The 12,088-nt window shown below is 50.9% G+C and overlaps 1 protein-coding gene across 1 annotated transcript; it reads right to left on the bottom strand.

Annotated features, from left to right (window-relative positions):
* Positions 1-3,976: 3,976 nt before the first annotated feature.
* ISCU (iron-sulfur cluster assembly enzyme) lies at positions 3,977-10,164 on the bottom strand. Its single transcript, XM_037878820.2, has 5 exons — positions 9,985-10,164; positions 7,381-7,494; positions 6,402-6,512; positions 5,525-5,603; positions 3,977-4,508 (listed from the first exon to the last, which is right to left on the bottom strand). Exons 1-5 carry the CDS (start codon positions 10,081-10,083, stop codon positions 4,411-4,413), a joined length of 501 nt encoding a protein of 166 aa, XP_037734748.1. The 5' UTR covers positions 10,084-10,164; the 3' UTR covers positions 3,977-4,410.
* Positions 10,165-12,088: the final 1,924 nt, after the last annotated feature.

The raw sequence follows: 12,088 nt of genomic DNA, 5'->3' as shown, positions 1-12,088 counted from the left end.
CTGGAGGTCCTTGCCCCCTCAAAGAAACAGGCCCTGGGAGAGCTGTCTGTGGCCAGGCACTGGCTGTGCCACGCAGATGGACAACCGACTGTGTGTGGGTGGGGGGGACCCCAATGCACACCCTGCCAGCACTAACACAGCCCAGCCAGGGGCACAGCCAGTATAAGTGCTGGAACTAGAGATGCTGAGGGTGGTGCTGCACCTCCTGGCTTGAAGCAGTAATAACCCAAATACATGGTTTCCACCCTTCAGGACCCTATAAAAATTGTTCCAGCATCACTGATATCCAGGCTAGCAGAGGCAGGCCACACCCCTCCCATGCTGGAGCCATGGGTGGGCTCGGTGTGGAGCCCCCACATGCTGGAATCCTGCACATGCCTCTCTCATGTGGACCAGTGGTGCAGGCTCTGACCTAGTCAACACCAGCCTGCTGGAGCTGGGGTGGGTTGGGTGGATCTCGCCTCCTAGGGTCCTCCCCCCAACCCTCCCTCTAAGCGGCTTTCTCTCCCGTTTTCCCCCTTGAAAAGCCTCAGCCCCTGCAGGACTAAAGGGCCAGCACCTTCTTCTGCATTAGACCGGAGAAGGGACGGCCCAGTGCCCCGCTCCCTTCCTACGGAAAGGAGGGGATGTGTAATATTTGATACTAAAGCCCACCTTTTTCTTGATGTAACGCTGCCGACAGACCAGTGGTTCCCAAACTGGGATTTGCCAGAAAAAATTCACTGATAGCCAGAGGACCCCGGACATTGGAGACAGCAGGTGGGACCTGGCTGCAGGGCAGACAGCCCAAGTCCCAGGGAGAGCGGGGCAGGAGAGTTGGGACTAGCAGCCTGAGCCACACCGTCAGCGGGGGAGCTGCCCGCCCGAACCCCGGGGCTCTGCGCGGGGCTGGCAGCCCGAGCCCCAGGGAGAGCGGGGCTGGACAGCCTGAGCCCAGACGGTCAGCGGGACCTGCAGCTCGAGCTCAGTTGAGGGGAGCGGTCAATGGGGTCCAGCAGCAGGAGCCCCACAGAGTGTGGAGTGAATTTAAACTTAAATCCCTGGAAATATTCATTTTAGGAGGGGGTTCATGAGATTTCACAATTTAGCGAAAGGGGTTAGCAGGCTGTTAAAGTTTGGGAACCACTGCTATAGACAAACATATTGTTCCCCTCCTAACACAGGCTTACAAAGCGGATGGAGTAACGCCAGCTTCCAGTACTCAAAACTCATGAGACAAGGCACCACCAAACAAGGAGTTATTAATGTGTTTTTAATTTGCCTTTTTCAGATGGGAGGGAACCAGAACTTCCTTCCTGTGAAAAATTTTGCATTTCTAAATCTGAATGAAAAGTTAGAAACTCAACATCTTCTGAGAGAAGGAAACTTTTTAAAAAAACTAACAAACAACCCCAAAGGACATTTCTGGAAAAACGTCAGGTACCATGTCAACAGACAGCCAGCAAACCCAAGAGCCCAGGGCTGGGCTGGCCAGTTTCACGGCCCCATCTGTCGGCCCAGGGTGCAGGGCAGCCTGCAGAGGGAGGCAGCTGGGGAACTGGTCTGCCCACTTCCCCACCAGGTGGGAGAGTCCTAGGTAACCAGCAGCCCACCACCCAGAGGCTGAGAAGCCTGGGAGTCCCCATTCCCAAGCTCCCAACCAGGTGGGCTGCTGCAGAGTCTCTGCAACTTTAATTCAGCCTCCTTGTGCTGATGCATGATGATACATTTTACTACACGATCACAGACTTTTTTCCCCTACAAGCCCCTTGCCTCATTCAGTGCATGGGATGGATGGCACTCACTTAATGAGCATCTATTCAATATTTTGTTGGTCAGGGTGTGGCCTCATGCTTTACTTACTGCTCACTGTTCCCACCCTGCTCTGAAGAGAGAATCAACTTTCTTATGGGCTTTCCTACAGCCTCATCACTCTAGTAGTTGAGTGCTTTGCAAATACAAATTTATTGTCACAACACTCTGTAAGAGGGGGCGTTGTCCCAATTTTACAGTACGGGAACAGAGGCAAAAAGAATAAAGTTAAAAGTATCTGCTAATTTTGAGTGTCCAGTGTGAGTTACCTAGGACTTGAGTGATAATGTAATTAGGCTGTAACGCCTATGTGGGATGAATTAAGATTCTATAGGCAACTTTAACTCTGGCATTTCCTATCTTTTGATTGGTGGACTTTGCAACATTAATGTAGTTGTTTTATATGTAATAGATTTCTAGGAGTTGGGGTTTTAAAACAATACAAGATCTAGTTGAGCAGATCTCTAATACCAGTGAGCAGGAATTCTATAATTAGGTGTCACTCTGAAAATGAAGACTTGCAGGTGATGAAACAGCACCTTCTATAAGTTTCTGGACTAGTTACGCTGAAGCTCTATGGTATCCTACAAGATGAACAGTACTATCTAATTCAAGTTAAAAGCATATCAAAAAGTGCATCTTTGCCAGTGAGTTTGTTTTAGAAGAGGAAAGATGTTCCCATTTTGTAGAGATTGTATAATATAGCTATATGTTGTACACTGCATAAGATCATTCTCCCAGCCCATTGCTAAGCCTTTCAGAATACTGCTCTCCCCTTGCTCTATTATAGGCTCCCCTCCTGCTCCCAGCTACTCTCTCTCATTTGCTATCAAAATGTCAACTCCTGTCCCCATTGCCCACTTATTAAGTTTTCCAAACAAGCACCTTCATGCTTTCTTCCATACTGGCCCTTGTGTGTGGGAACAACTCCCTGTAAACCTCCACACAACTACTTCATTCTTCAACTCCCTCCTTAGCCATAATGCCCATAAAAAAAAAAAACGCTCAACTCACTGGTACCACTGCAAATCATGTTGACCACTACTGTCTCACTGTTTGCTTGTTTCCCCCTAACTATATCCCGTTGTTGTCCATCCAGTACTTCGGGGGCAAAGCTGAAGTTTGTACAGAGCCTAGCAAAATGGGGTCCTGGGTCCCATCGTAATAAACGAATAGTTAATGTAGGATCCCTTCCTGTATCCAGTATGAAAGGCAGCATTAAGGAACTCACCGCATGCAAGCCACTTTTACACAAACGGACATTGTACTGTGGCTACTGATACTAGCAGGAGACACTCGTATATATAGCAAAGTCAAGCCTTTACAAACTAGACTGCTTTTCCTCCATCAGATTTTCATCCAAGAAGGAAGGTGCAAAGGGGCAGGGTGGCTAGCTTTCCACTTGAGAGTCAGAAGCTATGAAAGTCCTAGATAGTCTGTATCCACAAAGAGAAAAGGAGTACTTGTGGCACCTTAGAGACTAACAAATTTGTTAGTCTCTAAGGTGCCACAAGTACTCCTTTTCTTTTTGTGGATACAGACTAACATGGCTGCTACTCTGAAACCTAGATAGTTAAGTGTTTTCTTGAAGTCCGTTGTAGTACCCTGTTTCTGAAATCTGTCGGCTTCAATTGGACTTTATCAAGTCCTTTGAGAACTTTAATGATAGGAAATGGGAACTATATGGAGAGTTCTTTTTATTCCCTACATTTAGATCAGGAAACATTATAGGCTAGAAGCAACAGCCCTATGATCCCAAACAAGAATGTCTCACAAACTCAGACATGAATCCACATTAATAGGAGGGACCCAAACTTGGTAGTGACCTAGTGTTGAAAGATCCACCTCTGTCACATTTGGTACCCCTTATTTAAACTACTGCATAGGCTGACGGTGAAAGTGGTACTTGAGCTGGAAAATCAGTATATTGTGCCTGCCTATTCTTAACAGCTCATGAACGTACTGCCTTCTAGTGGCCATTACCTGCTCTTTCAATTTAGTTTTCGGTTGTTAAATGCCATAGGATGAAACAGAGGTGTTTTTAAAGTAGCCTCTAAACAGATATGTTCCAAGTTTTGAAATGCTAGGAACCGAACTGCAAGGTGGATGCATATGAATGCCCTGAAGAGTCAGAATGAAATGGACTTCCAACACAACTGTACCCAACAGGAATTGTCATAGATTGTTTATGCAGGAAATTGCAGATCAGTTTTATTGCATATGCGGTACATAGTTATTAAATAATTAGATCAAGGCAAAACACTTTCCAATATAACCCATCTCTATACAAAACTTTAAGTAAAACTATACATTTAGTTTATGCATTTTGAAATCCCAGGATTTTCATTGCTGAAAACTCAACTGTCACACTCAGAACTCTGTCTCCCTCACCTGTACACTTATTTCAGCAGAGATGACTTCATATTAAGCTCAAAATTCCAGTAATTAGAGCACCACAACGGTGGCTTAATACACGTGGAACAGTGAACGTTGTGCGTCTCTTATGTGCGTATCTTACAGCTTCATTTAGTACTGCACTGGTTCTCATCTCTAACATCTCAACTAATTGCACTGTAAATTTAAGTGGAATGAAAGCAAGCTTTACAGTCTCACACAGTTTTAGGCTTTGGCTGCTTTCTTCTTTGGCTCTTCTTTCTTAGGATTCTGTTTCAACTTGTAATCTGCCAGAGCAGCCTTGATTGCATCTTCAGCTAGCACTGAAAAGCAAAAGAGAGAACAAGCACTTTGAAACCTGTTTGTAAGTGGGTGTGTGTGTGTGTGTGTGGAATGATCCACTTTCTTAAAAAGAATTTGGGGGGGGGGGGGGTGTCAGATACACTGTAAGACTATACAGCAGGGACACTAGTACAATACAGAAGGCTAGATCTTCTTGCAGGTCACAACTGAGATACATGAGAAGTGTTTCTACAGCGAAGCTTGCCCTGGCTCCTGCTTGCACTATTCCCTAGTTGAGGAAATGCTCTTCATTTTCTGAGGAATTAACTGAAGTTTTAGACAGACACTCCCCTTTCCCCCATTTGCCAACCAACTGCACATGTATCTCATTCAACATCCTTAATCTGTGTTATGTTCCTTTCAAGGGAGCCAACAAAGGAGTTTATTTTTTTAAAAACAGAGCCTATGCCATCTTTTCTGCTTTGCCATACCAGCATCAGAAATGTCAACTCTGGTAGTCATTTGTTTCTGAACTTACACTTACATTGAGGGGGAAGGGGTACTGAATGTTTCAAGTCCATGACTAATATTTTGGAGAAAGGAAAACTGGTCAGACAAGACTCCCTCTGATTAAAGGCTCAGGTTTCAATTTTGGCTCTTTGATGTTACTTCACTAGTTCTCTAGTCACCAGAGACTCCTCTAGATGAAAGAGCTGGTTTCTAATGTAAAAATAAAAGCAGAATGTCTTCTAGGCCTTCATGGAACATCCTAAAGCAGCCAAATTCTGATTTGTTTCTTTTGCAGGTCACCTTTAAAAAGAGATCATTAGAACTGGGCACTTGACTTGGGAGAACTTATGGCAGACTCAAAAGACAGGTAACACCATGTACATCCTGATGCACCCATGTAAGTCCTCTGCAAATACCTAGAAAGCTCAATAATAACAGCTAGAGTCAAATTGCAGTAAGTTGTACCATGTTTCCAGGCTTTGTCAGACAACACAGATTTTTAGAATAGTTCAGTGTTTAAACAACCTGTATTTAACTTGTGACTTACTAGAACAGTGTAGTTTAACTGGAGGAAGGCAGAGTTCTTTAGCAATATCAGTATTTCTGATCTTCATGGCTTCATCAACCTGAAATTTATAAACCTGTTAATATAAGATTGACTGCTTGTCACCAAACACCCAACCATCTGAGGTAGTGTACATACTCCACAGATTTGTGAAAGGGGTGTTTTGAGGACTAGCCTTCAGGATGGGGGTTCAGAGAAATGTAGGAAGAATTATTTTGTTATACTCCATGATAGTGCAGAAGTATTTTAAAAGATGGTGTATAAACAAATTGACACAACCACTCCTGTCAACATCTTTCCCATTCTCCTTCCATCCCAAAATACCAGATTTAGGGAAAAGGTTTTCAAATGAACAGTCGCAGATGACCGAAGTCAAGGCACACACAGTGTTCTAGGCTGTGACCCTACAAGGAACCTATATTGGCAGTTTGTGCATTTACATCTGTACGGCACTATGTGTATAAGACTGACAACTTGATGTTTTAGACTGATGAGAAAAGGATAGGTAGAAACCTAAATCTCACAAGAGCTTCTTATTTGTTGGAAGAAGTCATGGTGCTCGTGCGGAAGAGAATATACATAAATGTAAGCCATAGCCATTCTGAAGCTACCCAAGTAAGCTACCCAAGTACCCAAGCTACTCAAGTAAGATCTGCCTTTCCAGAAATGGAACTTAATCTCCCTCATTCTAGAAAAAAAATTCACACTAGGTAAAATGGAAACTCCATACTATGCTTTTCAGACTACTGTTCCACATATGGTCTCTGATAATGGATGGTGTAGCATTAATAGCAACCTCTAGAGACTGCTGCCAGCTCCTGTGTAATATGCTCTTTCATAGGTGTGAAGTCAGTTTTACCGTTTTTCCTTTAATCCATTCTGTGGCCAATGAGCTTGAGGCAATTGCTGATCCACAGCCAAATGTTTTGAATCTTGCATCAATAATTTTTCCATTTTTATCCACTTCAACCTGCAAGAGTTTCAATGATGTCAGTTCTGTTTTATATCACATTCTTGTACTCATAACATTGAAGAGGACTCAACTGGATAATGGTTTAATTTGAGCCTAGTCATGCAGAAGTCAGGGGCAAGATTCCCTTCTCATTTCTGTCCAGTGAAGCAGGATAGATAGGGCCTATGACTGAGGCAAGGAATATTGTAAAACATTTACATTTTAGTTCTAGAAATAAGAAGTCATTTTACTAATGGTTTAAGCCTGCCATTACTGGTAGTCTTCAGATAACATAACCCACTTAAAATCTACTTAATTGCAAAAGGCGAGTTAAAAGCAGTCTGCAGGTCTGACACCTGCCCATGAACCCTTCTTTTATTCTTTGTGGTTTTACCAGAACATTTTCCTTTTTTAATTCCCCCCCCCAGCCTTATGTTGTGTGAAGAACCCACAAAAACAACAATGGGGAAAAACGACAATACAGGGGAAACAATGAGCATTCACGAAGTGCTATCAGATGCATAAACAAGACAGAAACCTCTCTTTAGCAGAAGGTACCACTTGTAATACCATTAGATAAGAATTCTCTGACAGAAGTGTCATGTTTAGGTGGCTTCCATTTGAGACTAACAAGCTCATATTCCATAGCTTTCCATTTTGTAATGTTACTTTGTCTCATCAGCTATTCTTTCTTGCAAACAACTTATGACTGTCAACATAATCAGTGTGGTCAATTCATAATATTAATTATACTAGAATTCTCTCTCAGTGACTAGAGCTATAAATATATACAGCTTAACTTCAAGTCACTAGATAGCAAAATAAGCATTTTATTTTTTAGCCACACAGAAATAAGCAGGACATTGTTATGTATTTGAAAGCTCACCTGTAGTTTCATCACATCTCCACAGGCAGGAGCGCCCACTAATCCAGTGCCAACGTTCTTTGCACTCTTATCAAGAGAGCCTACGTTTCTAGGATTCTCATAGTGATCGACCACCTACAAGGGAATTTTATCTGCAATGACTATGGTGTCTAGGGTCCCCGGCTGCGAAAGTACTCATACAGCCCGCGTGGTTTAAAAGACGCATCAGTCAAAGCCCAGCGCATGACCAGATATGCAGCTGATAACCCCCATAGCTGACCCAGGCTCAAGAAGAGGGGCTCTCAGCCAGTGCATGGGGGGGTTCGTAAGCACCCTTGTCCCCCCACAGCCAGACCCTCTTCTTGCCTCCCACCCCCATGGGCCCCATACAACTCCCAGGATCCCACCCCCAGCCCCTTACTCCCCCCCACCCAAGGCTGCTCCCACTCCCTTTCCCCCCAGTTCCGCCCCCTCCCTCCCTCCCGCCCAAGGCTGCTCCCACTCCCTTTCCCCCCAGTTCCGCCCCCTCCCGCCCGCCCGCCCAAGGCTGCTCCCACTCCCTTTCCCCCCAGTTCCGCCCCCTCCCTCCCGCCCGCCCGCGGCTGCTCCCACTCCCTTTCCCCCCAGTTCCGCCCCCTCCCTCCCGCCCGCCCGCGGCTGCTCCCACTCCCTTTCCCCCCAGTTCCGCCCCCTCCCTCCCGCCCGCCCGCCCAAGGCTGCTCCCACTCCCTTTCCCCCCAGTTCCGCCCCCTCCCTCCCGCCCGCCCAAGGCTGCTCCCACTCCCTTTCCCCCAGTTCCGCCCCCTCCCTCCCGCCCGCCCCAGGCTGCTCCCACTCCCTTTCCCCCAGTTCCGCCCCCTCCCTCCCGCCCGCCCCACGCTGCTCCCACTCCCTTTCCCCCAGTTCCGCCCCCTCCCTCCCGCCCGCCCCATGCTGCTCCCACTCCCTCTCCCCCAGTTCCGCCCCCTCCCTCCCGCCCGCCCCATGCTGCTCCCACTCCCTCTCCCCCAGTTCCGCCCCCTCCCTCCCGCCCGCCCCATGCTGCTCCCACTCCCTTTCCCCCAGTTCCGCCCCCTCCCTCCCGCCCGCCCAAGGCTGCTCCCACTCCCTTTCCCCCAGTTCCGCCCCCTCCCTCCCGCCCGCCCAAGGCTGCTCCCACTCCCTTTCCCCCAGTTCCGCCCCCTCCCTCCCTCCCTCCCGCTCGCTCAATGCTGCTCCCACTCCCTTTCCCCCAGTTCCGCCCCCTCCCTCCCGCCCGCCCAAGGCTGCTCCCACTCCCTTTCCCCCAGTTCCGCCCCCTCCCTCCCGCCCGCCCCATGCTGCTCCCACTCCCTTTCCCCCAGTTCCGCCCCCTCCCTCCCTCCCTCCCGCCCGCCCCATGCTGCTCCCACTCCCTCTCCCCCAGTTCCGCCCCCTCCCTCCCTCCCGCCCGCCCCATGCTGCTCCCACTCCCTCTCCCCCAGTTCCGCCCCCTCCCTCCCGCCCGCCCCATGCTGCTCCCACTCCCTTTCCCCCAGTTCCGCCCCCTCCCTCCCGCCCGCCCCATGCTGCTCCCACTCCCTCTCCCCCAGTTCTGCCCCCTCCCTCCCTCTCGCCCACCCCATGCTGCTCCCACTCTCTCTCCCCCAGTTCTGCCCCCTCCCTCCCTCCCGCCCACCCCATGCTGCTCCCACTCCCTCTCCCCCAGTTCCGCCCCCTCCCTCCCGCCCGCCCCATGCTGCTCCCACTCCCTTTCCCCCAGTTCCGCCCCCTCCCTCCCGCCCGCCCCATGCTGCTCCCACTCCCTTTCCCCCAGTTCCGCCCCCTCCCTCCCGCCCGCCCAAGGCTGCTCCCACTCCCTCTCCCCCAGCCCCATGCTGCTCCCACTCCCTCTCCCCCAGTTCCGCCCCCTCCCTCCCTCCCTCCCTCCCGCCCGCCCCCCCCATGCTGCTCCCACTCCCTCTCCCCCAGTTCCACCCCCGCCCGCCCCATGCTGCTCCCACTCCCTCTCCCCCAGTTCCACCCCCTCCCTCCCACCCGCCCCATGCTGCTCCCACTCCCTCTCCCCCAGTTCCGCCCCCTCCCTCCCGCCCACCCAAGGCTGCTCCCACTCCCTTTCCCCCAGTTCCGCCCCCTCCCTCCCGCCCGCCCAAGGCTGCTCCCACTCCCTTTCCCCCCAGTTCCGCTCCCTCCCTCCCTCCCGCTCAATGCTGCTCCCACTCCCTCTCCCCCAGTTCTGCCCCCTCCCGCCCACCCAATGCTGCTCCCACTCCATCTCCCCCAGTTCCCCTCCCTCCCTCCCTCCCTCCCGCTGCTGCTCCCACTCCCTTTCCCCCAGTTCCGCCCCCTCCCTCCCCATGCTGCTCCCACTCCCTTTCCCCCAGTCCCGCCCCCTCCCTCCCCATGCTGCTCCCACTCCCTTTCCCCCAGTCCCGCCCCCTCCCTCCCCATGCTGCTCCCACTCCCTTTCCCCCAGTCCCGCCCCCTCCCTCCCCATGCTGCTCCCACTCCCTTCCTCCCAGTCCCGCTCAATGCTGCCCCCACTCCCCCCCCAATATTGCCCCCACTCCCCCCCTTTCTCCCCCCCCAATATTGCCCCCACTCCCTCCGCCCAGTCCCGCCCCAATGCTGCCCCCCCTGCCCGACCTTCTTGTGATACCCCGCGGTGGGGCCCGCCAGCCCCATGGGCCCGGGTCTCAGCAGAGCGGCAGCGGCCCGGCCCCCCGTCGCCCACAGCGCCGCCATCTTCTCGTCACGGGGCAGCGCGAGACGCCCCCCCCGCCGCGCACTGTTAGGCGAAGCGTTACATCACGCCCCTGCCCCACGTGACCCGACCCGTGCGCTGGCTCCGCCCCCTGGCGAGGCGGGCGCGTCCCGGGCCGGCGGCGCCGCCTTGTTGTGCCGCGCGGGGCCGGGTTCGCAGCCCGGGGCCGGGGACGTGGCCCCTCCACCTCGGCTCAGGGCCTGGCTGCGCCGGGGGGGCGTTCGAGCCGTGCGCGACCCCTCCCAAAGCCTGCAGGAGATAAACCTGGAGGCGGTCCCGGTTTTGGGGGGGGCTGTGTTTTATATGGGTGCCTATTGCCCTCCGCCCCCTGTCCCGACTTTTCACACGTGCTGCCTGGTCACCCTAGAGGCATGTAAATTAGGGCTGTGTTTGGTGGGCAGAGGACTATATTTAGGACTGAGGCCACAAACCCTGCAAAAGCTCCAGTTGGTACAAGTGCTAACATTTATCCGGTGCCTGTTTTTGGCACTGGCTCCCCGGTGACTTCAGAGCTCAATTCAGCCTCTGTCCTACTGTTCAGAGCCCTCTACAGGACTCACCCTAACAAGTGCCTGACAGAGGATTGCCCCTCGTGCTGTTTAGCCCAAGCCTGAATTTGTCTCCCCTGAATTTGCTTTAAAGGGTTGCAGTTTGACACCTAGCTAGTGATGATTCCCTATCAGAAAGCTTTCAGAGTAGCAGCCGTTTTAGTCTGTATTTGCAAAAAGAAAAGGAGGACTAGTGGCACCTTAGAGACTAACCAGTTTATTTGAGCGTAAGCTTTCGTGAGCTACAGCGCACTTCATCGGATGCATTCAGTGGAAAATACAGTGAGGAGATTTATATACACACAGAACATGAAAAAATGGGTGTTATCATGCACACTGTAAGGAGAGCGATCACTTAAGATGAGCTATTATCAGCAGGAGAAGGGGGGCGGGGGGAGAAGACCTTTTGTAGTGATAATCAAGGTGGGCCATTTCCAGCAGTTAATAGGAACGTCCGAGGAGCAGAAAGCTAAATGCAATAGCTCGCTTGTTGGTCTGTTTTGACCGTTACTTGCTGTCTCATTTGGCTTTGGTGGGAGTGAGTGCAAACAGCGAGCTCAAGCTTTTTGATGAATTAATGTTCCCATTCCCAACATCTCTAGGACCTTGCTATCATATGATGCATTACTATTGTATCCGTTTTTTAGACAGCATCCTGAACGCCCGTGGTTGGACAGGATGGGGAGAGCTTCGCAAATAGTTATTATTTTACTTTCTTGTGCAGCGTCCCCAGCAAGGGGCCAGGTGGGCTAGGGGGAGCTTTGCAAACACAGTAAACATTACTACATTTAATTGCCATGCCGTATCGCCAGGGTTGCAGCTGAGGGAACTTTATAAATACCAAAAAAAAAAAAAAAAAAGGAGTACTTGTGGCACCTTAGAGACCAACGCATTTTTTGGTGCATGCTCAAAATGCTCATGTATATCCATTTTGTAGGGTTAGTCCAGGATTGTATAACTCTGCTGTCTGTTGCAAAGGATTAAGAAATCCTTTCAGTTTATATATAGTTTCAAATTCTTTGATCACACCCTGGAACTGCTTTCAACTAACAGGGCTGCTACTCTGAGACCTGTCTTTATAAATACAGTAATGAGTATTTAATTCCCTGTGCAGTGGCCCCCGGCCATGGTACACGTACAGGGTTTACTGCATTTTCAGTTATTACAATGAACTCTGCAGCGGTGGGGGGAGGATGAGCGCGGACGCAGTAGCAGGACCCGACCCATTTGCTATGGACCGAGCTGTTCGGAAAGCCCAACCAAGCTCTGGCGCCTGTTGCCACACACAACATGGCGGCCGAGCCTGGGTCCTTCCCCTATCGCCAAGCCAAGGGGACCTTCCCTAAGGCCCCACCGTGCTCAGGGCCCGAGGCGGCTACACAGGTGCCTGTAGGAGCACGTGCACAAGCAGGCCGTGAATGCCTACTCGGAACCGGCC

Source organism: Chelonia mydas, chromosome 15, assembly GCF_015237465.2.
Source record: "Chelonia mydas isolate rCheMyd1 chromosome 15, rCheMyd1.pri.v2, whole genome shotgun sequence".
NCBI classification, from domain to species: Eukaryota; Metazoa; Chordata; order Testudines; family Cheloniidae; genus Chelonia; species Chelonia mydas.
Note: the sequence above shows the minus strand (reverse complement) of the source record. Positions and strands in the feature narration are given on the sequence as shown.

Bases quoted from the DNA above. Each gene is read 5' to 3' on its own strand.
- ISCU (XM_037878820.2), bottom strand. From the start codon at position 10,083: ATGGCGGCGCTGTGGGCGACGGGGGGCCGGGCCGCTGCCGCTCTGCTG. The intron at 7,495-9,984 runs GTCGGGCAGGGG...ATTCCCTTGTAG, and splicing joins CCGCGGGGTATCACAAGAAG to GTGGTCGATCACTATGAGAA. The intron at 4,509-5,524 runs GTAAGTCACAAG...TTTGCTTTTCAG, and splicing joins AGTTAAACTACACTGTTCTA to TGCTAGCTGAAGATGCAATC.